The sequence below is a fragment of the Palaemon carinicauda genome, chromosome 10 (assembly GCF_036898095.1).
Source record: "Palaemon carinicauda isolate YSFRI2023 chromosome 10, ASM3689809v2, whole genome shotgun sequence".
NCBI classification, from domain to species: domain Eukaryota; kingdom Metazoa; phylum Arthropoda; class Malacostraca; order Decapoda; family Palaemonidae; genus Palaemon; species Palaemon carinicauda.
Window position 1 is genome coordinate 117,080,021 of NC_090734.1, and position 25,740 is coordinate 117,105,760.

The 25,740-nt window shown below is 42.2% G+C and overlaps 2 protein-coding genes across 3 annotated transcripts in view; both read right to left on the reverse strand.

The window, feature by feature from the left end:
• Positions 1-13,321, reverse strand: part of LOC137648698 (acetyl-coenzyme A transporter 1) — a 117,721-nt gene extending 104,400 nt beyond the window's left edge. The window contains exon 1 of one of the 2 annotated variants that reach the window (XM_068381733.1): positions 13,173-13,321. The gene's annotated coding sequence lies outside the window, so the exon portion shown is untranslated. Of the gene's footprint in view, positions 1-13,153 lie in introns of both variants that reach the window. The other variant, XM_068381732.1, reaches the window with a different exon arrangement.
• A 7,183-nt stretch (positions 13,322-20,504) lies between these two features.
• LOC137648699 (CLIP domain-containing serine protease B4-like) overlaps positions 20,505-25,740 on the reverse strand; it is a 63,677-nt gene continuing 58,441 nt past the window's right edge. The window contains exon 11 of the mRNA XM_068381734.1: positions 20,505-22,150. Coding sequence (XP_068237835.1) covers positions 21,936-22,150 — 215 coding nt within the window. The 3' untranslated portion in view covers positions 20,505-21,935. The remainder of the gene's footprint in view (positions 22,151-25,740) is intronic.

Here is a 25,740-nt window from a genome sequence, read left to right on the forward strand (position 1 = left end):
TCTTGAAGGTCCTTGTTGGCAGAAAGGTCCAAACCTCTGTGGCGGAGAACTGAAGCCAACATACTCCTATACCCTTTAATCGTAGGGGCTGAAAGGGATCTCTCATTCCTAAGATGTAGAAGGAAGTCAGCTATTTGGGTCACAGAGGTATTGGTAGAGGATATTGAATTGGCTCTACACCAGCTTCGGAAGACCTCCCACTTAGACTGGTAGACTCTACGAGTGGAAACCCTTCTCGCTCTGGCAATCGCACTGGCTGCCTCCTTCGAAAAGCCTCTAGCTCTAGCGAATCTTTCGACAGTCTGAAGGCAGTCAGCCGAAGAGCGTGGAGGTTTGGGTGCAACCTGTCTACATGAGGTTGACGTAGAAGGTCCACTCTTAGAGGTAGAGTCCTGGGGATGTCGACTAGCCATTGAAGTACCTCTGTGTACCATTCTCTTGCAGGCCAAAGGGGAGCAACCAGCGTCAGCCGTGTCCCTTCGTGCGAGATGAATTTCTGCAGAACTTTGTTTATTATCTTGAACGGTGGGAATGCGTAAAGGTCGAGATGGGACCAGTTCAGTAGAAAAGCATCCACATGAACTGCTGCAGGGTCTGGAACAGGGGAACAGTACAGCGGAAGTCTCTTGGTTATGGAGGTGGCAAACAGATCTATGGTAGGTTGACCCCACAAGGTCCAAAGTCTGTTGCACACACTCTTGTGGAGGGTCCATTCCGTGGGAATGACCTGATTCCTTCTGCTTAGGCGATCTGCTGAGACGTTCATATCGCCCTGAATGAACCTCGTGACCAGAGTGAGGTTTAGACCTCTTGACCAAATGAGGAGGTCCCTTGCGATCTCGTATAGGCTCCTCGAATGGGTCCCTCCTTGCTTGGAGATGTAAGCCAAGGCTGTGGTATTGTCTGAGTTCACCTCCACCACTTTGCCTAGCAGGAGGGACTTGAAGTTCAACAGGGCTAAATGAACTGCTAGTAGCTCCTTGCAGTTGATGTGGAGTAATCCCTGTTTTTCGTTCCACGTTCCCGAGCATTCCCGTCCGTTCAAGGTCGCACCCCAGCCCGAGTCCGATGCATCTGAGAAGAGATGAAGATTGGGGGTCTGAATAGCCAACGATAGACCCTCTCTGAGAAGGAGGTTGTGCTTCCACCACAGGAGAGTGGTCTTCATCTCTTGGGTGATTGGGATAGAGACTGCTTCGAGAGTCGAACCCTTGTCCCAATGAGCTGCAAGATGGAATTGAAGAGGGCGGAGGTGGAGTCTCCCTAGCTCGACGAACAGGGCCAGTGATGAAAGGGTCCCTGTGAGACTCATCCACTGTCTCACCGAGCAACTGCTCCTCTTCAGCATGCTCATGATGCACTCTAGGGCTTGGCTTATCCTGGGGGCCGATGGAAAAGCCCGAAAATCCTGACTCCGAATCTCCATTCCCAGGTACACAATGGATTGGGAGGGAATGAGTTGAGACTTTTCTATGTTGACTAATAGACCCAGTTCTCTGATTAAGTCTAAAGTCCAATTGAGATTCTCCAGACAGCGACGACTCGTGGAGGCTCTCAACAGCCAGTCGTCTAAGTAGAGGGAGGCTCTGATGTCCGATAAGTGTAGGAATTTTGCTATATTCCTCATCAGATGAGTAAAGACCATAGGAGCTGTGCTTAGGCCAAAACACAGGGCTTGGAATTGGTAGACAACCTTTCCGAAAACGAATCTCAGGAAAGGTTGGGAGTCTGGATGAATAGGAACGTGAAAGTAGGCATCTTTCAAGTCCAACGAGACCATCCAGTCCTCCTGCCTGACCGCTGCTAAGACCGACTTCGTCGTCTCCATCGTGAACGTCTGCTTGGTGACATACGCGTTGAGCGCGCTGACGTCCAGCACCGGTCTCCAACCCCCTGTCTTCTTGGCCACAAGAAAGAGACGGTTGTAGAAGCCCGGGGATTGATGGTCCCGGACTATAACCACTGCCTTCTTCTGCACAAGTAGCGACACCTCCTGGTGCAATGCTAGCCTCTTGTCCTCTTCTTTGTAGTTGGGAGAGAGGTTGATGGGCGATGTGGTCAGAGGTGGTTTGAGGCAGAATGGAATCCTGTAACCGTTCCTCAGCCAACTGACAGACTGGGCGTCTGCACCTCTCTTCTCCCAGGCTCGCCAGAAGATCTTGAGTCTGGCTCCTACTGCTGTCTGGAGATGCGGAGAGTCAGTTTTTCCCTTTAGATGTCCTGGAGCCTTTCCTGGACTTGCTCCTGTAAGAATCTGGACGGGAGCTTCCTCGGCTGGGGGCTCTACCACGAAAGGGCGGTATGAACCTCGTAGCAGGGGTATCAACCACTGGGGAGCGATAAGTCTTGGGGACTGAGGTAGCAACCTTAGACTTACGAGCCGATGAGGCTACAAGATCGTGTGTGTCTTTTTGTATCAGGGCAGCAGACAAGTCCTTAACCAGCTCTTCGGGGAAGAGGAACTTCGAGAGCGGAGCAAAAAGGAGTTGTGACCTTTGGCAAGGTGTAATGCTGGAGGAAAGGAAGGTACACAGCTGTTCCCTTTTCTTCAAAACCCCTGATACAAACATCGACGCAAGCTCACCCGATCCATCCCTAATGGCCTTATCCATGCAGGACATTAATAGCATGGCAGAATCCTTGTCCGCAGGAGAGGTCTTCTTGCTGAGGGCCCCCAGGCACCAGTCAAGAAAGTTGAACATCTCAAATGATCTAAACAGTCCTTTCAGTAAGTGATCCAGGTCTGAGAAGGTCCAGCAAACCTTAGAACGCCTCATAGCAGTTCTCCGAGGCGAGTCTACCAGACTTGAGAAGTCAGCCTGGGCAGAGGCAGGTACTCCCAAGCCTGGTGCTTCTCCTGTGGCATACCAAACGCTCGCTTTCGAAGTGAGCTTAGTTGGCGGGAACATGAAAGAAGTTTTGCCAAGGTGTTGCTTAGTCTGCAGCCACTCCCCTAAGATCCTTAATGCTCTCTTAGAGGACCTTGCTAGGACTAGCTTAGTATAGGAGGACTTAGCTTGTTGTACGCCCAGCGAAAACTCAGATGGAGGAGAGCGGGGAATAGCAGAGACAAAGTGGTCTGGGTAAACCTCCCTAAGCAGAGCCAAGACCTTACGAAAGTCAATAGACTGTGGAGAAGGCTTGGAATCATCCACGTCTGACGAGGGATCCAGGTGTGCCTCCTCATCATCAGACGCCTCATCACCAGAGTGTAGCGAAGATATTGGACAAGAATGCTGAACAGCAGAGTCAGAACGAGTAGGAACAATATTAGTGGTTTCCTCTTCAAGTAACTGTTGAGGGAGAACCTGAGGCTCAGACTGCAAAGGCTGAATAACAGACACAGCAGAAGGAAGGCGCATGGGTGGAGGAGGCTGACTCCTAGCATGAGAGGTTGAACCCAAGAGTTGCGCTTGCTGAGCGGTTGGTGGAAGCGGAGTAGCAAGTTCCTGTTCCTGTGGTGTGAGCGGAGCGTGATGAGGTTGAGGCTGCGCAGAACAAGGTAAATGTCTCGCAAGCTGAGGCCCCTGAGGCGCAAGGCCAAGGTGTAGTGGAGCTTGCCTTGTGGATGGTTGAGCTCGCTGCAGCGAGAGCTGAGGAGACTGACTCATGCACGGGAGAGGTTGTTGTACCTCAGCCGAGAGTTGCACCACTGGTGGAGCAGCAAGGGGAGGCGGAGGAAGAGAGGTATAATCCTCCTGATCCCATAGCAAAGGTTGCCTTAAAGAAGGCGGAGGCTGAACACCACTGGGAACAGCAAACTCAGACTGTGGCTCAACATCGTACGCCTGGCAGGTGGTACTGCGATCAGGCGGAGCAAGCGCAGGCGGAGCGAGCGTAGGCGGAGCAAGCGCAGGCGGAGCGAGCGTAGGCGGAGCGAACGCAGGCGGAGGGAGTGTAGGCGGAGGCGGAGGCGCAACACTCTCAGCCCGACACTCACGCATCAAGTCCGAAAGCTGTGCTTGCATGGACTGTAGTAGAGTCCACTTAGGGTCGGCAGAAACTACAGTAGGCTGAGGTAAAGCCTTAACAGTCGAGCTCTGTTGTGGCAGAACCTTACTCCTCTTGGGCGGAGTGCAGTCGACAGATGACTGCGGCGAGTCAGAGCTGAGCCAATGACTGCAACCTGGCTGAGCACTCGCGGACTGGACTCTGCGTTTAAGTGGTCTCGAGACCTGAGACCAACGTTTCTTCCCTGACAGATGATCAGCGGACGAGAAAAAGACGGGCTCAATCGTCTGCAGGTGGGAGTGACGGTCTTTGGAAGACACGCCCGCAACCACCGAGGATACTTCTGTACGCCTAACAAGGCCTGCCGAACCCTTATGCCCTTCGACATTGCTTCTCCCCTGGGCTTGGGAGCTTGCAAGAGGTCCCGGACTGGGAGGACGACTGGCTCGCACAGAAGTATCCTCACGCACCACACTGGCACTGACACTAGCACTTGGCACTGCACTGACACTAGCACTCGTCACAGCACTGGCACTAATTCCACCCACTGCACTCTTGACCTTAAGTTCCTTAACTTCGGCCATCAGAGACTTATGGTCACTTACCACTGACTCTACTTTATCGCCTAAGGCCTGAATAGCACGCAAAACAATAGACATATCAGGCGGAGGGCAAACAGTAGGTTCGGGGGTAGCCACTACAGGGGTAGGAAAAGGTAGGGGATCATGAGGTGAGGAAAACAGTGAAGAGTGAGAAGAACTCCTCCTAACTCTACCTCTCTCTAACTTAGTTGAATATTTTAAAAGACGGACAAATTCCAGTTCCGAAAGTCCGGCGCATTCCTCACATCGATTTTCTAACTGACAGGGTCTGTCCCTACAGTCAGAACAAGCGGTGTGAGGATCTACCGAGGCCTTCGGAATACGCCTATTGCAAGACCTACATCGTCTATGGGAGGGGGCTTGCGAAATGTCCGACATCTTGAATCCAAAGAGTTAGCCAAAGGGGTTTCCAAAATCAAGCAAAAGATCGTTAACCGTATATCAGGACTATATAAAAGCTATCTAGCTAATATAAGAAGGTTTCCAGTAAAGCGACAGCCGAAATCTGAGAGAATACTTCACCAATTAGCCGTGAACAAACTCGAAGATCATAAGCATATCCCAGAACGTCTTGCCGGAAGCACGACAGAGGAATAATTGAGGAGGTGTCATCAAGAAGTACTTGAGTACCTGGCCACAGGTGGCGCTGGTAAGTACACCCCCTTCTAGTATTGTGATAGCTGGCGTATCCCTCCATAGAATTCTGTCGGGCAACGGAGTTGACAGCTACATGATTATCGGGTAAGTTTAATATTGAAAAATATGTTTACATCATATGAGCTAAGAATTTTTATTTCATTTTAGAAGTTATCAAAATAACTAAAACAAAATAAATAGGTACCTGGTAAGGAAGTCGACTTGAACAATTACTCTGCCTTTTTAAGTACGTCTTCCTTACGGAGCCTCGCGATCCTCTTAGGATGCTGAGCGACCCCTAGGATCTGAAGTATCAAGGGTTGCAACCCATACAACAGGACCTCATCAAAACCTCTAATCTAGGCGCTTCTCAAGAAATGACTTTGACCACCCGCCAAATCAACTAGGATGCGAAAGGCTTCTTAGCCTTCCGGACAACCCAAAAACAACAATAAAAACATTTCAAGAGAAAGATTAAAAAGGTTATGGAATTAGGGAATTGTAGTGGTTGAGCCCTCACCCACTACTGCACTCGCTGCTACGAATGGTCCCAGAGTGTAGCAGTTCTCGTAAAGAGACTGGACATCCTTAAGATAAAAAGACGCGAACACTGACTTGCTTCTCCAATAGGTTGCGTCCATTATACTTCGCAGAGATCTATTTTGTTTAAAGGCCACGGAAGTTGCGACAACTCTAACTTGGTGTGTCCTTACCTTCAGCAAAGCTTGGTCTTCCTCATTCAGATGGGAATGAGCTTCTCGTATTAACAGTCTGATAAAATAGGATAAAGCATTCTTTGACATAGGCAAAGATGGTTTCTTAACTGAACACCATAAAGCTTCAGACGGGCCTCGTAAAGGTTTAGTTCGTTTTAAATAGAACTTAAGAGCTCTTACAGGGCATAAGACTCTTTCTAGTTCATTTCCAACCATACGATAAGCTTGGAATATCGAACGATTTTGGCCAAGGTCGAGAAGGCAGCTCGTTTTTGGCTAGAAAACCAAGTTGTAGAGAACATGTAGCCGTTTCAGATGAGAATCCGATGTTCTTGCTGAAGGCATGAATCTCACTGACTCTTTTAGCTGTGGCTAAGCATACCAGGAAAAGAGTCTTTAAGGTGAGATCTTTCAGGGAGGCTGATTGTAGCGGCTCGAACCTGTCTGACATAAGGAATCTTAGTACCACGTCTAAATTCCAACCAGGTGTAACCAAACGACGCTCCTTCGTGGTCTCAAAAGACTTAAGGAGGTCCTGTAGATCTTTATTGTTGGAAAGATCTAAGCCTCTGTGACGGAAGACTGATGCCAACATGCTTCTGTAACCCTTGATAGTGGGAGCTGAAAGAGATCGTTCTTTCCTCAGATATAAGAGGAAGTCAGCTATTTGAGTTACAGAGGTACTGGTCGAGGATACGGATACTGACTTGCACCAGTTTCGGAAGATTTCCCACTTCGATTGGTAAACTCTAAGGGTGGATGTTCTCCTTGCTCTAGCAATCGCTCTGGCTGCCTCCTTCGAAAAGCCTCTAGCTCTCGAGAGTCTTTCGATAGTCTGAAGGCAGTCAGACGAAGAGCGTGGAGGCCTTGGTGTACCTTCTTTACGTGTGGCTGACGTAGAAGGTCCACCCTTAGGGGAAGTGTTCTGGGAACGTCTACTAGCCATCGAAGTACCTCGGTGAACCATTCTCTCGCGGGCCAGAGGGGAGCAACTAGCGTCAACCTTGTCCCTTCGTGAGAGGCGAACTTCTGCAGTACCTTGTTGACAATCTTGAACGGAGGGAATGCATATAGATCTAGATGTGACCAATCTAGGAGAAAGGCATCTATATGAACTGCTGCTGGGTCCGGGATTGGTGAGCAAAATATTGGGAGCCTCTTGGTCATCGAGGTTGCGAAGAGATCTATGGTTGGCTGGCCCCAGGTGGCCCAAAGTCTCTTGCATACATCCTTGTGGAGGGTCCATTCTGTTGGAATTATTTGTCCCTTCCGACTGAGACAATCTGCCATGACATTCAAGTTGCCTTGGATGAACCTCGTTACTAGTGATATGTTTAGACCTTTTGACCAGGTGAGGAGGTCCCTTGCGATCTCGTACAACGTCAGAGAGTAGGTCCCTCCTTGCTTGGAGATGTACGCCAAAGCCGTGGTGTTGTCCGAGTTCACCTCCACCACTTTGCCTTGAAGGAGAGACCTGAAGCTTTTCCAGGCCAGACGTACTGCCAGTAGCTCCTTGCAGTTGAAATGCATTGTCCTTTGACTCGAGTTCCATATTCCCGAGCATTCCCGACCGTCTATTGTCGCACCCCAGCCTACGTCCGATGCGTCCGAGAAGAGAACGTGGTTGGGAGTCTGAACAGCCAGGGGAAGACCCTCTCTTAGGTTGATATTGTCCTTTCACCAAGTCAGACAAGACTTTATCTTTTCGGAAACCGGGATCGAGACCGCTTCTAGTGTCTTGTCCTTTTTCCAGTGAAAAGCTAGATGGTATTGAAGAGGACGGAGGTGTAGTCTTCCTAGTGACACAAATTGTTCCACGGATGACAGCGTCCCTACCAGACTCATCCACAGCCTGACTGAGCAGCGTTCCTTCTTCAGCATCTTCTGGATGGATAGCAGGGCTGGGGGCTGATCGTCTTGTTGTTCAGCAACGTCCTCATCAGAGGGTTCCTCATCCGAAAACTGATGAGGAAACGGCAACGGAGTGGGCAACGTCTGGCTCGCTGAATCCGGTCACACTGGTGGATGCGTGACGGAGCCGGACGCAATATCATGGAACTGCTGCACAGTCTGTGAACTGTCAACAACCATGGGTGCGCGAGGAAGCACAGCGTCAACCCGAGACTGTCTAGACCGTCTGGGTTGTGCAGTCAACACCCTACCGGGTTGCTGAGGTTGACGCACTGCGTCAAAACAAGTCACCTCTGCTGGTTGTTGAACGTCCTGAACGTCAACAACCACCTCCGAGCGTCGCTTAACGTCAACGTGCGGCTGGCAACCCACACTGGGTCGCATCGGTGGAGGAACCACCTCAACTGGCAGACGCGAGTAGGTTACCTCAGCGTCAACAGGGCGCACAACCGACCGGTTGGAAGGTTGTTGGCCAGAAGGTTCGGTAGCAACCTTCTCCGCATTTAAGTCCTCTATCAAGGACGCAAGCTTGGACTGCATGTCTTGCAGCAAAGCCCATTTAGGGTCTACGGGAGCAGGTGTGGCAACAGACGGGGTTAGCGACTGAGGCGGAACCGTTTACCATCCCTGAAAGCCTTGTTATGCGTGACATAATAGTACAGCAAAACTTCAAAGGCTCGACAACAGCTGTGAAGTTGACCTGTAAACAACTTGGAGCGTCTCCTGGATAGGCGTCAGGGAGAGTCTACCAGAATTGAGAAGTCTATCTGGGCAGAGGCATGAACTCCCAAGCCGAGAACTTCTCTCGTGTCATATCAGACTCTCGCTCTATAAACCAGTTTAAAAGAAGGGAAAGCAAAGGCTGTATCCCCCAAACTCCTCCTGGTGAAAAACCAGTCGCCTAGCCAACGTAACGCTCTCTAGGAGAGCGAGAGAGCACTAGCTTAAAAACAACGGCTTCGAAGTAGCTAGGCCTAGTGTAAGCTCTGACGTTTAGGCGAACGAGGAGCAGCAGTTACAAAAAGATCCGGACGAAGATCCTTAAAAAAATCATCATGATTTAATTAAAGTCCATAGGAGGCTAAGCAGCTTTAGGCTCCTCTCCATCTGACAGAGTCCTCAAGGGAATATCAGTAGGAGGGAGAACAGCAACTTCCTCATCTACAGGAACCTTGTCCGATAAAAGCTGAGTCTCTCACTGGTGCATTAGTAGCGGACCAGAACGCAACGTCATGTAACTGCTTGACAGTCTGTGAACTGTCAACAACTGAACTGTCAACCACAACAGGTGCGTGAGGATGCACAGCGTCCACTCGAGACTGCTTTGACTGCCTAGACTGAGCAGTCAAAACGACTCTAGAATGCGGAGGTTGACGCACAGCGTCAAAACAAGTCAACTCTGATTGTTAGTGAACGTCTTGAACGTCAACAGGAGCATCAGCAAGTGGCCTAACGTCCAAATGCGGCTGAAAAACCACACGAGACCGCATCGAGTGTGGTTCTAAACAACCTGACTGACGTGACTAAGCTACGCCAACGTCAACAGTAAGCACAAAGGAACGTTAGGTTGGCTGAAAGCCAGGATATCGATGAGATAAACGGCTAGACTCAACGGACTAATCGGTAGAATAGTCTTCCATAAGGGAGGCAAGCATATACTGCATGTCTTGCCATACAACCCATAAAGGATCAACGGAAATGGTTGTGGTAAGAGACGAGGGTAACGTCTGTGACCGCAACACTTTGCCTACAAAAAAAGACTCTCGGAGTCTGTGTTACGCTTTTGTTAGGCGGCGAGCAGTTATCCGATGACTGCATAGGGTCAGAGCTGTCCTAATGGTTGTAACCAGGACGCTGGACCTGTCCTGAAAGGACTGACTTTCGCTTAAGGGCTTCGAAACCTTGTGACAGGTTTCTTATGCGAAAAGCCTACGGATGACGAGGAGAAACAACGTCTCTCTCGTCTTATGGTAGGGGAGATCTTGGTAAGATACACCCGATACCATAGAGGGAAAAACGTCTGTTCGTTGGTCAAGGCCTCTCGAACCCATAAGTCGTTTGACATTACTTCTCCCCTGGGCTTGGGAGCATGTAAGAGGTCCCGGACTAGGTGAACGACAGGCACGAACAGACGAACCCTCGGACGCAACACTGTAACACTTTGCGCCTCGGACGCAACACTGTAACACTTTGCGCATATCACTTTATCACTTCGATTTTCTGTTTTGCACTTATTTCTACCTGAAACACGCAATTCTACCCTTCATTAAAAGGTAGTAATTGCGAAATCAGTCGTATAATGCAAGCTCATTAATACCAGCAAAAAACAGAAAACATATTTTAAGATAAAAAAATCAGTGGCTGGGAAAGAGACTAAACACTAGTTCATATAACTACGTTTTCAATCTCTCACCGCACATAGCCTGGGGACGAGAATAAAAACCTAAAAACGTTTTATCCTTCCTCCCCGTACAGCGACTAGGGACGCGAGTAACACGAGAACAACGTTACCCGCTTGAACGGAACGTTTTCTCTCCTCTCTCTCCCTCCGTCTCTATCTCTCTCTCTCTTTCTCTCTTGATTTCGCACCTAAGAGAAGAGCCCAATAATATTTCGTCAAAAAAAAACATGTTATTTGACTAAAGGAAAAAACTGAAAGGTTTTTCAATAAAAAGTTCCTTTAAATTAGAATTTAAAACATTTAAGCTAAGAAAGAATGAACAAAACGTCAGAATCGATTTACTCTTACTGCAAAGTGAAACCGTGATACACTCTCTCTCTATCGTAACGATAGAGCGCATGTTGAACGTCCTGAACGTCAACAACTGCGTAGCATAAAAAAACTAAACGTTAGTTCATCTTTGAAAACAGTACGAAGACTATCAAAGAAATTCTTTCATAAAATATTACATTTAAAAAGTTTTAAATCCTTAGCTCTTTAAAAGCTAATTACGATATAAAGGGCTCAACGTTGATTAACTTCGGTTTCCAAGTTAGGACCGCCTACTCTCAGGAAAGGTCTATATAAACAAAACATTAAAATTTATTTTTATATGTTTATAATAAATGGAAAGTTAATCGAAGAGGCCTAATAAAGGCGGAGAGATATAAAATATATACAGTAGAGGAAAATCTATAACGTGATAAGAATTACTAAAAGCCTAAACACACTTCCGTCTAAGGGAAGGGTCGGCCATTTAAAAGTGAAAGAAAGTCCATACTCTCTTTGTCACCATAATTAAATCTATCCAAAACGAGTTCAAGATTTAAGATGAAGATAAAACACCTGTATAGCGAAAGCTCAAAACTAGAATAAAGTACTTCACCAATTAGTTGTGAAAAAAACTCCAGTTTAGCAACAGCGAATAAGAGCGTCTTGTCGATAGCTCGACAGAGAGAAAATTGAGTTCTTTGTTTACAATGAGTACTGGGTATCTGAACGACAGATGGCGCTGTTGAGTACACCCCCTACCTGTGTAGCGATCGCTGGCGAATTTTTCCGTAGAGTTTTTCTGTCGAGCAACAGAGTTGCAGCTATTATAATCACTGGCTAAGTTAAATATTGAAAAAAAGCATTTTGGTGTGACAGAAGGCATGTTGTATTGAAAAACAAGAAGAAAGTGAAAAAAGGTGTAGTTTTTACGTATCCATTTTAAGGGAACTTGGTTTGAAGTCTCATTTAGATATAGAATCTAATTTGTTACTTGTATATAATTATATTGGTATTAATTTAGCTATAAATTTGTTGAATATAAATTAAAAATTTATCACAAAACTATAAATAACTGGAGCTTATTCATTCGTGAGCTTACTGTCAAAGGATATTGAGTCGGAAAGGTGCAGCTCACCTTTACCCTCCAACCTAAGTAGGGCTCTTATATATAATATGATTGTGTAAGGGGTAGGTTGCAGGTGGGACAAAGCCCACTGCTAAGTAATGATACAGCTACCAGGTTAGGTTAGGTAAGGTTAAGTCAGGTTGGGTTAGGTTAAGTTGGTGGCCTTGTTTATTGCTAATTCTACACATGCCATTATTCGTATGTTAAAATGGACTCTTTAATTCATTCCCCACTCAACAACCCGGTTTCCCACTGGGGGTCCCCAAGGAAGAGAAGAGTTAACAAATAGGGTAAAAATACTGTTCCTCCGCAAAAAAAGAAAAAAGAAAAAAAAAGTAAACTTTAGATAAAGCACCAATTCATCAAAAAAAAAAAAAAATCCAAAATTTCAGTGGCGGAGCTATTGTATAGAATTACCCTAAGGTGTTTTGAACATAATTGATAACGATACCTAACACCAACCCATAGCTTTCGAGTTTTAGTAGTCGACACAAGACTCAAAAATTACGGATTTCTGCCAGAAATCATTATCGAAACACCACAAAATACACTAAACAGATTTATTTTCTAATAAATGTTTATTTTACTGTTCCATAATTATGCCCGGTATCCTAGGTTTCTTTAGATGGAGGGGGTTTGCAGCCCCCAGTAAGGATACAGAGTCTTATGCTAAGTGAATAGGAAACAGGAAAGTTTGATGTTAACTAACATCTGTGCAAGGGTAGATATTTACTCCTTGATTCATGAGGAGGCCTAATAAATTAAAAGGTTAATCCCACACTATTAGGAGACCAATTAGCACCTACTCTTCATCAGTTTATGATGTCACCAGTTCAACCTAACAATTTATTTTGCAAATCTATATCATCGAGTGTGGTTAGGACATAAATCCTACTTCTGTTTCAAGTCTTATCAGTGAAGGCTTAACCTAAAATCCTACTTCTGTTTCAAGTCTTATCAGTGAAGGCTTAACCTAAAATCCTACTTCTGTTTCAAGTCTTATCAGTGAAGGCTTAACCTAAAATCCTATTTCTGTTTCAAGTCTTATCAGTGAAGGCTTAACCTAACAGGGGGTGTATGTATGATAGCAGCCACCTGTATGTATTATTATGTCAAGTTAAGTAAGTAGGTAAGGACACAGCCTGTAGGCTAGGTTAGGGGGGAAAGTTTAGCATAATCAATGTCTATTTTTAATCAGTGTGTGATGAACTGGCCGCTGATATACAAATGCTCCCCTATCATGTTAATAGTCTAGGCCTGGCGTTCATTCATTTCCACTGATAGCCAACGTAATAACTTTACAACAATTATGTTTACATTACGGAATTTTCAAAAAACTACTTATGAAATTATCTGCATCGATAATTACATATAGCCAAGTTACTAGCCGGTACACCTACTGTAGACCATATGGTTGACACTTACAAGTATTGCCTAACTTACCTTTCATGATTACAAATAATATAAACATTAAAAAACCAGCAACCAGATAACTCACCAAATAATGTAATTATTACCTTATTACTAAAGGTTAAAGAGACAATCAACAGATTCTTCTGGCAGTCAGTGGTTTGTTTGTTGTTTTGCTAATGCCACATCACGTTGCGGTTTTGGTTCTATTACTGAAGGTAACATTACCTGAGGTCATCTTGAAATACTCAGCTGATTTTGACAGATATATGTTTACGTTTTATATTGATTAATGTCTTGATGAAACTATATGAGTTATTACAATAATTTCTCTTACTGATATTTTGAATGAAAACGAACAACTTAAGTTTTAGAGTAAATTGAATAAACAAAAGTTCGATTAGATGGCTTCGTAAAAACTTTATTTCTCAGACGCATGCACTGGATTGGATTTATGAAACCGGACTTCACAACCCGGCGTTGATGTCTGCGAGGCCATTCAGCGATAAAGTGCAACTGGGGGAAACCCTGACACTGTAATTACATTATGAAGTAAATTCGAAAAGAGGATGGACAGCAAGATGGAAAAAGAGAAGTGGGAACATAGGAATTATTTTATAGTTGTGACTGTAGGGTAGCCGATATTTCCATTAGAAATGTTTGCATCCTTTATCCAAGAGGAATAATGTGAGACGAATATTTTCTTCCATATTCCATTAATAGCTTGGATATTTTTCTCCCAGGCCATCTAACGTGAGCTTGTTTTAAAGTAATCTGCTTTAAACCGTAAACCCAGAGTTGGTTTCTGAAGAAATGGGGGCTATGCCTATTCGAGTCCTCGACTTGATTTATACTCTGCAGCGACGAAAATAGAAAAATATGGGGGGGGGGGGTAAGCATATACATTGTTTTATTGACCTTACCAAGGTTTTCGTCACAGTACCCCTGAACCCCAATAAAGAATAACTTGCAAGATATGCATTCCTAACAAACTTCTCAAAATACTTCAGGTCTCTATCCGAAGAGGAAGAAAATGTCAATATTGGTGGCTTGGAATACTCGGCTTTCCCTGTAGACATCCAAGTAAAGCCGATTACTTCTCCTTTTCAATCTATTCGTCTCAATAATCCGGGACCTGGGACCAGTGTGTTCTAGACTTCACCAGTGTCGTTTAATGTATTGCAGTTATGGTGGACTGCATGTCAGTATGACATACTTTACAGATTCCAAGTTTTAAGACATCAAAGCTTTTGAAACGAGATGTCATTCCTAGGACAAGGGAATGACAGTGTATATTAGGAATGAGTACCCTGCTTCTCATATGATAAGTCCTGCTATGAATGGGGATGTCATGAGATTTGGGTCATGAAAGTTTGTGGCAAGCATGACAATTTGCATTTGTGTTTAGTCTATCGGAATCCAAACTTAGATGATTCTATCTCCGATTGTCTTCTTACCATTATGGCTGAAATACAAGAAAATGACAGAAAGGCCTCTTTTGTGCTTGTTTATGATCTCAATATCCATGCAACATCATTTATTCGCTTCCACAAGGACTCTGAACCATTCCAACTCAAGAGAGGTGTCAGACAAGGTGACACTAGCTCACCCAAACTGTTTACTGCCTGCCTGGAGAGAGCTTTCTGACAACTCAACTGGCAAGAAAAAGGAATAAAAATAGATAGAGAATATCTAAGTCACCTAAGATTTGCTGATGACATCATTATCATTGCTCACACCAAAGAAGAGCTTCAACATATGCTCACCGAGCTAAATGAAGCAAGCAAATCAATTGGCCTCCACATGAACTTCCAAAAGACCAAAGTCATGAGCAATAAATATACTAAAAATGCAGATGACATACTTGAAATTGAAAACCAACAAATTGAGGAAGTGGACCACTACATCTACCTAGGACAACGAATCTCTCTACATGACGCCTGTAAAGAGAGCGAAATAAAAAGAAGAATAACCCTCGGTTGGCAAGCGTTTGGAAGAGCCAGTACAGTGTTAAAAAATAAGAAGATTCCTATCATCTTAAAAATTAAAGTCAATGATCAGTGTATCCTCCCCACTGTCACCTATGGGGCCGAAACTTGGAATCTAACAAAAAAGCTTTCCCTTAAATTACGAACAATGCAGAGGGCACATGAGAGAATTATGCTAAATCTAACATGGAAGGATAGAAAAACAGCTAAATGGATAAGTAAAAAAACTAAAGTAATGGATATCCTTGAAACCATTAGCAAGCTCAAATGGAACTGGGCAGGGCACATTGCCAGGATGACAAACAACCGATGGACATCACGAACAACCTTCTGGACACCCCGAGGATACACAAGAAACCGGGTTTAAATCTTCTCATAACCTGACCTGGAAATTCATCACTCCCCATGCCCCTTGGCAGGGAGGTTTTTATGAAAGGCTAATAGGCTTCACCAAACTTAATTTAAGGAAAGCCATGTATCACTTGTATCCTACCTATAATGAATTTGTCACTTTGGTACAAGAAGCCGAATGCGTCATCAATGATAGACCTTTAGTTTACTTGGATGTCAACAACGTTACTGATACCCCCTTGACTCCGAGTCATCTGCTTTACGGTCGAACCCTCTCACTTGCTCCTCAGGTCCTTATGACCGACCTCGATGACCCCACATATAGGGAAGGGAACAGCCTCCCATCTAGTTATCAGAAACTCACGAACATGTTGCAAGTGTTTTTAAAACGATGGACCCAGGATTATATCAATGCCCTTCGTGAACGTCACATGAAAAATAATCGTATCCACCCTGTACCTCCTAAAATTGTAGATTTATGTTTGTTAATTTTGGATGAAGTAAATCGGGAAGATTATACCATGGCCCGTATCCTTGAAACCTACCCCGGTCAAGATGGTCATATTAGATCTGTGAAGGTGCGCACCCCTCATGGAATATATGTGCATCCCATTAACCGTCTTATCCCATTGGAGATAAATGTCGCAGGTCCCTATATTACTGAACTGGAGCAAGGTGGTCCTGATTCGCTCACGACACCCCAGTTACCAAATCCTCCCTCAGAGGACCCTCTAAATGACGATTCTTCTGATGATGTATCCCCTCTTCCCAAACCTGATCCTGTATCCTCTCGAGGGCAACCTCGTAGGGTGGCGACAGATAAAGCCCGTGCCTTATTCCAGAAAGTGCTGTAAATTTGAAAGGGTTGGGGAATGCCCCCTTCCTTCCGTACCCTCCACCTCTTGTTAGTGGACACCCCCTTCTCTCTCGCTCTTACTTGGCAGGGTGTGGAAATTCTTTCCACGCTTTATTTTAGTCAACCCCATTATTCCATTTTTTATCTTTTGTTTGTTATTTTCTGGGTTTTACGCATCTCTTTATTCTTTTGTTTCCTTTGTAACCTTCATTATTATACCCTTAAATATTCATTGCTGCTATCATGTCCATCATTCCCCTGTAATGCTTTACCTTTCATCACCTCACTCTAAGACAAGTGGCCTGTTTCTTCTTAGACCTTAGAAGAAAACACATTTTTTCCTCCTCGACCATCAAAGGGTACAGGAGTATGCGGACAGCTGTCTTCAGACGCAGAAGATTGGATCTATCAAATGAAAACCTTATAGATCTTCTCAGATCATTTGAGATGACTTGGAAGTGTCAGCAAGATGCACCAGCCTGAAATTTAGGGGTCGTTTCTGGAATTTCGCGATGGTGACAGATCCGAGCCTTTACACTTGGTTTCTTTTTTAAGGCCTAACTTTGGAGACTTTCTGAGTAAGTCTACCATAGTCAGTGAAGTTCACTCTTTTAGCAAGAACATGGACTTCACAATGATTAAGCCATAGGCGCCTTGCAACCTGGATTCTTGGTCATTAACAAACATCCTTCTCATCCATGGCTTAAATCTTTCGGGATCTCTATCCTCTCGAATTTGGTTTGTGAAGGGCTGCGAAGAGTTTTTTACCCGGTTAAAACGATGAAGTTTTATCGGGACAGGACCAAAGAAGTTGAGTCTATTCATGACTCTTTGGTGCACGGTCAAGAAGTCTGCGCTATGTCTAAAACTCTATCATCTCGTATAGACTTTAATTACAAAAGTTCTTTCACACTGTTGTGTGATAGATCATAAGATGTCGAAAGAGTAAAGACTCATGAAGTTAGAGCTGTAGGAATTTCTGTAACTTTTAAACTAAACTGTTCTCTGCAAAGCATTGCATATACAGCCTTGTGAAGGGTAATCCTGTATTTGCCTTGCATTACTTAGACCATATCCAGTCTCTTTATGAGGACGTCTACGTTTTGGGATCACTCGTAACGAGTGCAGTAGTAGGTGAGACATTCACCACTACATTTCCCTAGATTCCTAGTACCCCTGTTCTTCTCTTGGAACTGTTATATATGTTTTTTATGATTGTACGTGAAGATTGGTCGGCAATGTTCCGCAATCTTTGATCTAGTCAGGTGGTCATTTTGTTCCTAGAGAGTGCCTGGAACAAGGGTATTAGTTGAGGTCCTGTCATGTTATAGGTTATTAAACCGTTTGACAGCTCCTAGAGATCATCAGCTCCCTGGGTGGACCACTGGATCTTCTAAGGATAGCAGACAAAATGAGGCAGAGCATTGCTGTCAGCTTCCTTATCAGGTGAGAACCTCTTAAGTTGTTTATGTAACTCCTAAGTGAATTTCCAATTATGTAGCTGTCTCTGACCCACCACCAAGGGTGTCAATCAGCCATTCTTATATAACCAGCGGGTAAGTTTTATATTTAAAAATGTTATTTTCATAATAAAATCAATTTTTGAATATACTTACCCGCTGGTTATATAAGTTAAAAACCCACCCTCCTCCCCTCTAGAGACCATGTGGCATGGAAAATCTGAAGAACTTGGGTATAGTTCTATCTGTAGTACCGCGAGGGCGCTAGTGTACACCTGACATATCTGCGATAGCCGCGCAAGATTTTTAATTTAGCCATTCTTATATAACCAGCGGGTAAGTATATTCAAAAATTTATTTTATTATGAAAATAATTTTTTTTTTTTTTGCATTTGAATTGGTCACAATTATATAACTGTTGAGTCTTCTATTCTCTTGAATGAGAAGCTGGTCAACATAATTCATAAGCGTTTCCTTTCTTGTGTGTTGAAATGCCGAGTGAAAGATGTAGCATGGACACAGAAATACAGTCCAGTAGTTTAGAATCTCAGTTCTTTTCTTGGGATGGTTGTGCCATCAAGTGTGCTGATTGAAGTTACTGTGTTTTTCTTAGGGACATAAATGTTATTTTCCACAAAAGAGCATTGAAATCTCCAAGCAGGACTACATTGTCAGTTATGTAGCACTGCAACAAGGACACGGTAGTTGTCCTTAGTAATTTCTTCGGTATCCAGACAAAATCCTACTGGACATAGTCCTACAATGTAAAAAGTGGACACAATCCCACAGCTCAATAAAGCAAACAATACTTTTGAAGTTTTTTATTTTTTTATTTATGACTTAATAGTGTAGATGTACATATACACTACTGTACATTTACTTTTTTAATATATATTAAAAGATCCTATCTGCAATTTACATATTCATTTGTTATTCTATCCATACTTGACAACTGCATAAACAATATATTTTCTGCTTTTGTTCACAAGCTTGTACTGCATAAAGCTGAACTATTCTTCCTGCCTGTTCATGGACCACAAACGGATGTTGCGTCCAACTTCAGATAAGAAAGTCCTTAACTGTCTTGCAGTGAGCTGCATGATTCTAGCAGAGAGTGAGGAGGCAAGTTTGGAGGCCCCTTAATTCCTGGCAAATGCATTTCTGGGGTGGCTGTCCGATCAAATCCTTAGCAATGAGTGTTGCTGACTTGATGTCTTCCTTCTTGATAGCTGTTATGAGGGTCCATACTAATGGATGGGTGTAATCAAGCCAAAAGAAGTAGTTATTCCAGCCCTCACGCTGGGTGTTGGTTGTAGGTGCCCCATCACTAAGTCCTCCAGACTGCTTGACATGGGAAGATGTTGGCCAGCAGGTGCTCGACAGAGTATCTTCTTAGCTGTGTCGTCTTTGTATTAAAGTATTCTAGCATTTAACGAGATGTTGGCAAGGACCTGGACAACAAGAGCAGGATTCTCCATGGTAATACTAGCAAGCTGCTTCCTGTTAACTTTGGCCTTAGCAATTTCTATAGAGGCTGGATTGAGATCATGGTTGTGTGCTGTTTTAACTTCAGGATTGTCCATAGTTGGGGAAGTTTTCAGACTACCCTTGCAATGGCCAGTGCGACTACAAACACAACACCTCCAGATACATGACTTCTTGGTATACATGTAGCCATCCAGAAAAATCTTCTGACCACCCTTGTTACTGGTAATAATCTCCATGGTGACTGTTAAAGTTGAACGATTTACTATGTCTTTTATTGCATACCACATTTGAAGCCCCCTTCCCCAGTGATGGGTAGTGCAGCTTTTGTGTAGTGTAGTGTGGCTTCCTATTAAAATATTTTGTACCGAGATAAAAAATATCTAACCAACCCGACTAAATGATATAATGGAACTTCTACTAGAATCATACAAAACCTATGTAATGTCGTATTTTGTCCACTTTTTACATTGTAGGATTATGTCTTGTGAGATTTTGTCCATGGTGATTATGTCCTGGATTCGCTTCTTCAGCATCTAATGTTAGGGTGTAACCTAAGCACTAAGTGTCAAGAAATGTTCTGCCAGTGGTACCTCTATACAACAGGCTATAAGTCTCTTATTGATGCCATGATATATTGATTTACACAACATTAATCTATTTATTTGGACTCCTTATGTTAGAAGGTTCATTCCTGACAAGAAAAAAAAAATTCTTTGCCTCCTGTAAACAGACATGTTACAGTCATATTTCGACATTTTTGAGCACTTCCCTTTCTATGATATGTTATTTTGTTTAGTGTTTTGGAATACAATGTAGGTCACTATTAATGTATCACAATTGCCTATGATTTATATCACATCACTCAAATGGATTCTGCTCTACTGGGCTCGCGTCACTTACAAATAAACATTATCTCATTGCTCCTCTGTTCTGGCAAGTGGTACATGGATGTGGTGAGCAAACCAGCTGCATCGGTCACTATTTTAAGTTATCATAATTACCTATAATCTGTTTTCTCAATATTAACCTGACCTATAATGCGATATTGTCTTGCCTTGTGAAAATAAAACCTTCATAACGTAAAAAAATATTTTACCTTGCATCTCACACCAGATATGAGGGGAAAATTTTGACTGGTCAAACGAAATATTAAATGAAATAACATATCACAGAAGTGAAGCACTCAAAACATCCAGATATGCCTTACATAACTTGTCAGGAACCAATTTTCCAGCCTGTGAACAGAATTAACGGTGTGTAAATAAATATATTCTGGTATATGGAATGAAATATACATATAGGAATGGGATATATTCATCATAACAGATATTACAAAACTGTTTAGTGGTTACGAAATGTTTACAAGATGTTTGCAACTTTCAATATCTCCTCATACATACAACGTGAATGCTTGGAGGATATTTTGGTAAGTCTTTCAAGGAGTATTCAAATTCTTTTGGGGGTAAAGAAAACAAATAATTTTGTTTCTATTAACAATGTGGAGGTTTCTAACGCTCACCCATATCAAATTGATCAAGAGAATACACTGCAGTAAGGGTTCTATTTGTGTAATATAGTTTCCTTGATTTTTATATATAAAGTCACCTTGATACTTGCACGATTTTCATTACCACAATGTCATGCAATACACTGTGTTAGCTATTAAAGTCTTCGGATGGAGCGCGAAAGATACCAGGGTGAGTAGAGAGAACTTTGAAATGTTAAAAAACTTGGCAAGCATACATTTTTCCTAAATGTTCTCATCATGTGCTTGCACGAACCAAGCGTAAGCACTGTGCGAGCTTGGTGCAAACACTGTTGTACCAACCGTGTTTCACACGATCGTACATAGTTCATTTTGAGTATATATTATGCTTGTATCTTCGCTCTTCCCTCGCACTAAAAAGAACCAGAATAAACATGTCTGTTTTTTCTCATCTGTAACAGTGTCTGTTTTTGAACATGAAATTTCTTGTTGCTTTGAGCTATTGTATATAAAGGAGAGTGTTCTATAATAAACTCACTCAGTTGCTTTCATACTGTCTTTGAGTCACAACCTTCTCTCGGCCCGTCACACTTTCAATGCCGAGTGTCAATGCCTGTCAATACTTAGCCAATACATAAACAAGCAGTGCTATTGCTCTCAATACGTACGAATATGGCACATTTTTTTCCAGTACATTGTGAAGACAGTGCATAACTAATGAGTGCACAGTGCACTAACAGAGAGCAAATAATGCTTCAGCCTGTGTAAAACACAAATGGCACGTCTTTCCGCCATGCACTGCACAAATTGTGGAAAAAAATATCGTGCAAGTGTCAGGGTGTCTTAAATTTACCTACCAATTGGTGATGAAAAATTTTCCTGTTATCTAATTCTAACAGGTATAATGGCATCTTTTAATATTATAAAATTGTAAAATTAGACTTTTGTAGGTAAATTAAACTAAATTATTCCAGTTATTAATTATCTCTAAAAGAAATAAATATGAAAAAATATTTTGAGTATTTTATAAGAAGGCTATTTTCAAAATAAATGTATAAAACTTACAGCATGCATACCGTTCAAAGGAGGTAAGTTTCATTTATTTTACTATTAATATTGGATTGATCACAGCTACCAGCGCAGTCTCAATAACTCAGTTATTTCTATTGGGTAGTAATTATAACTTCACCTTAACACTTCAAAAACAAACGCTGAATATCACAGATAGTACCCAGTATCCACTATGAAGACAAACATTTCCTATCAAAGACGCAGTCTTTTAGCCATCTGAATTCATCCGCCACTTGTCCATAAACGGAGTGATCTTGAGAACAGCCATCGCCTGTGATCTGTGCAGTTGCAGAAAGGACACCCATCAAGACCCAAGTTTCCTGCAGATCCTGGCCCATCTCAGCCAGGTAAGGCCCTCCAGAGGAGCCCTTTGAAAGGGAGGTACCTAGTTAAGACAAAAAAGAAAAAGAAAAATTAAAAGTGGGAAGTGACACTCTTATCTATCTAGTCTAGAGGACTTAAAAAAAATAGTTGAGTCTAGTAATGTGAAAAGTGTCTACGCCTTAGAAGGAAACTTTTTGGCAGAGGAGTCTACCAACAATGCGGGAAGGAATTGCACGGGGACAGATATAGACTCGACATAGAAAAAGTCTTTCCACACACAGGAGCAGAGGAAAGTTAAAAGAGTAAAGAGTAACATTACATAGTTCCTCAACAGTAAAGTAATATTAGTTACAGCTACCTAAATGTCACGGAAGATGTTAAGGAATATAAACTGGAGGTAGCTACAGTAATCACATTACAATGTACTGTTGATACCTGTACTATTTTCTTTACTGTTATCCATCTGTATTAGTTATAGGATACTTAAAACAGCTGAAATAAATCTGACCACTCTTTCCTATTATCAAGAGGATTCTAAAAGAACAGAATAAAAAGTGGAAAAAAACTCTGGATGTATTTTTGCTCCTAGTCTGAATTTTAACAATTTGATTAATAATGCAATTAGTGGATATGGGGAAATTTCCCTACCAAAGTGTTAGAACTGGAAATGCATTGACAAATATTGAAAGGAAATAATTTTAATGGTATCTGTTATATCAAAATGAGAGAGAGAGAGAGAGAGAGAGAGAGAGAGAGAGAGAGAGAGAGAGAGAGAGAGAGAGAGAGAGAGAGAGAGAGAGTTACATCACTGCAGTAGCCACTTCCCCTTTCTGCTTGTCCATTGCATGGACATAGGCGGAACTCTGGACTTTGAGTCCCCCAATCTTGGTTCTATATAGCATCAAATTTCGGAATCATATTGCAAATTTGTTGAAGACTTCCAAAGTTCAATCCCTTCTCAGTCTATTGACAGCCACTTACTGTTCTTTTAAACCAACAAAGCGTACACAAACATCACTATTTTTTCACTGGCCCTTTCATTAATATATCAGTCAGTGACGTAGACACCACAATCTTTGTCTATGAAGTTAGTGTCATGTCTACAGATTCTGTCTAAAAGTTTGTTTGGTCATAAAATCTAATCACCGTCTACAAATTACCTTTCCACGTCATACACCTTTAATACCATTAAAATTGCTTCACTATCAAAGCTTTTGTTTTTCTAGAACCGTGTGTGACACCTACAATTACTTTACACAGAAATATCTAACAGTTTGTACCAAGGATAAACATTGCCCTTTCATTATCAATCTCCACTACACTAATGATTTTTTTTCTGAAGTAATGAAGTTACCACACAGACATCTCAGTCTTTTTTCCAAATCTGACAATCTTTTTTTATGTATATGAAATGGTTACTACCTTTCCTTAACAAATGATAATTCTGAAATTGACACTTGAAAAACACAAAGCTTCTGATGACTTAAGCAGATAATTGTGTATCCTAGTAAATAGTCATAAGTTTTAGATGACGGGTAGCAGTCAAGATGCACACAGGCAAAGATCTAATAGTAACCATCAGAAAGAATTCTTTTAGTCCGACACCCCCACCAGACCTACCTTCTCTCGGTATGTGAAAGAAGTTATTTAGCCATGTTTCAGATAATGCTAGTATATCTAAATATTTCTTGGTTATCAATTCTCAAATTTGAACAGTCTTATTACCTATAGATTGTATATTTACATAGCCACAGTGTATGACAACCCTAGTAACCAGGATCACATTTCGAGACATGGTGGGTGATCGCCCCGCACCGAGGCATTTTTCTCGGGGGCGGGGGGGGGGGGGGGATCCACCATGTGTTGAAATGTGATCCTGAAGTTTGGAGGGCTATTCATGATAATGGAGACAAAGTTTCGTTACGATGGGGTATCTACTGTATAACATACGTGATAGGTACTACGTGATCACCTGCTACCATTGTCAGAGGTATGGACATTTTGAAAACGTGTATAAACTGCACAAAGTTAAACAGACCAAGTGACCACACAGTAAATTCTAGAGACTCCAATGCTTATGACTTGGAATTGAAAAGCCTAGCGGAAAATACTGATCCTGGTTACTAGGGATGTCATAAACTGTGGCTATGTAAATATACAATCTGTAGGTATTAAGACTGTTCAAATTCGAGAATTGATAAACGAGAAATATTAAGATATACTAACATTATCTGAAACATGGCTAAATAACTTGGAAAAGGCAAAAATCTCTGAAATGACGCCCCCCACACATGCCTTCTTACACATACCGAGAGAAGGTAGGTCTGGTGGGGGTGTCGGACTTTTTATTCATAAAAGTTACTCAAATCTCAAAACGTTGAAAAGAATTAGTGTAACAAGCTTTGAATATATAGAAATAAAATTTACGCCAAAAAAAAAAAATAGAAGAATATCCTTTGTAACAATCTACAAACCTCCTAGAACAAACTCGAGTATCTTTCTTGAAGAATTCGGTGCTCTCATTAAGATGATTATCATGGAGAAAAACGAATTAGTTATCTGTGGAGACTTCAATTTTTGGATGGATGACGCATCAAATCCTGACGCTTTGGAATTTAGTTACTATAATCATATAGAAAGCGAATAAGGTCGACTGCACAACTACTTTAACTGGGCATACGCTAGACTTAGTTCTAAGTGATGACATGAATAATATTGTATCTGATATAAAAGTCGAAATGAAATGAACTATGTCCCCAGTACACAAACTTATTACGTTTAGTCTACTTCTACAGAAACATGCATTAGTAAAGAAAAACTTTAAACATAAATAAAATTATTCTCCCACCGTATTTATTGAAGAAGTTACAAAGAAAATAAATGATGCTATCAACATTCCCAGTGATCATGATGACCAACGTCTGTTAGGAGCTAAGTGTGCCAACTGTCTTATGACCACTTACAATAAAATGAGTAAAAGTGAATATGATACCATGTGCCCACCGATGGAAAAGACTATAACCGTAAAAGACCAATCTCCTTGGTTTGATGGAGAGACTTTGGTAAAAAAAGAAGGAAAAAAGAAGTAAAGAAAGAAAGTGGAATAGGTTAAAAACTGAAAGTACTTGGGTAGAATACAAATCTGCTGCGTGTTAATATAACTACCTGCTAAGAAGGAAAAAAAGTGATTACTATGAGAGAAAGATCCCCAAAGCAGCAACAGACATAAATAAGTTATATCGTCTCCTGAATGGTATAATGGGAAATGTAAAAGAAAAGAAGCTACCTGATGGATACAGTAACCAGGTACTAGCAAATAATTTTCTAGTATTCTTTAAAAACAAAATTGAAAATATAACCAGGTCAGTTGTAAATACTTAACATCAGATTAATGATACACCAGGCACACAGACAAAATCAATACAATATAACAACATAACACAAGATGACATCACCAGAATTATCAAGAGAGCAAAGAAAACAAACTGCGCGATCGATCTTATGCCAATATGTAAAGTAATGGGGGAGAGAGACTTTTCTAGTCTAGCCGAAATGATAATGAGAATAGCAAATACAAGCATTGATGAATGTAAGTTTCCTAAATCTGAGAAAATGGCTATAGTCATACCAGTTCTGAAAAATGCACTGGAT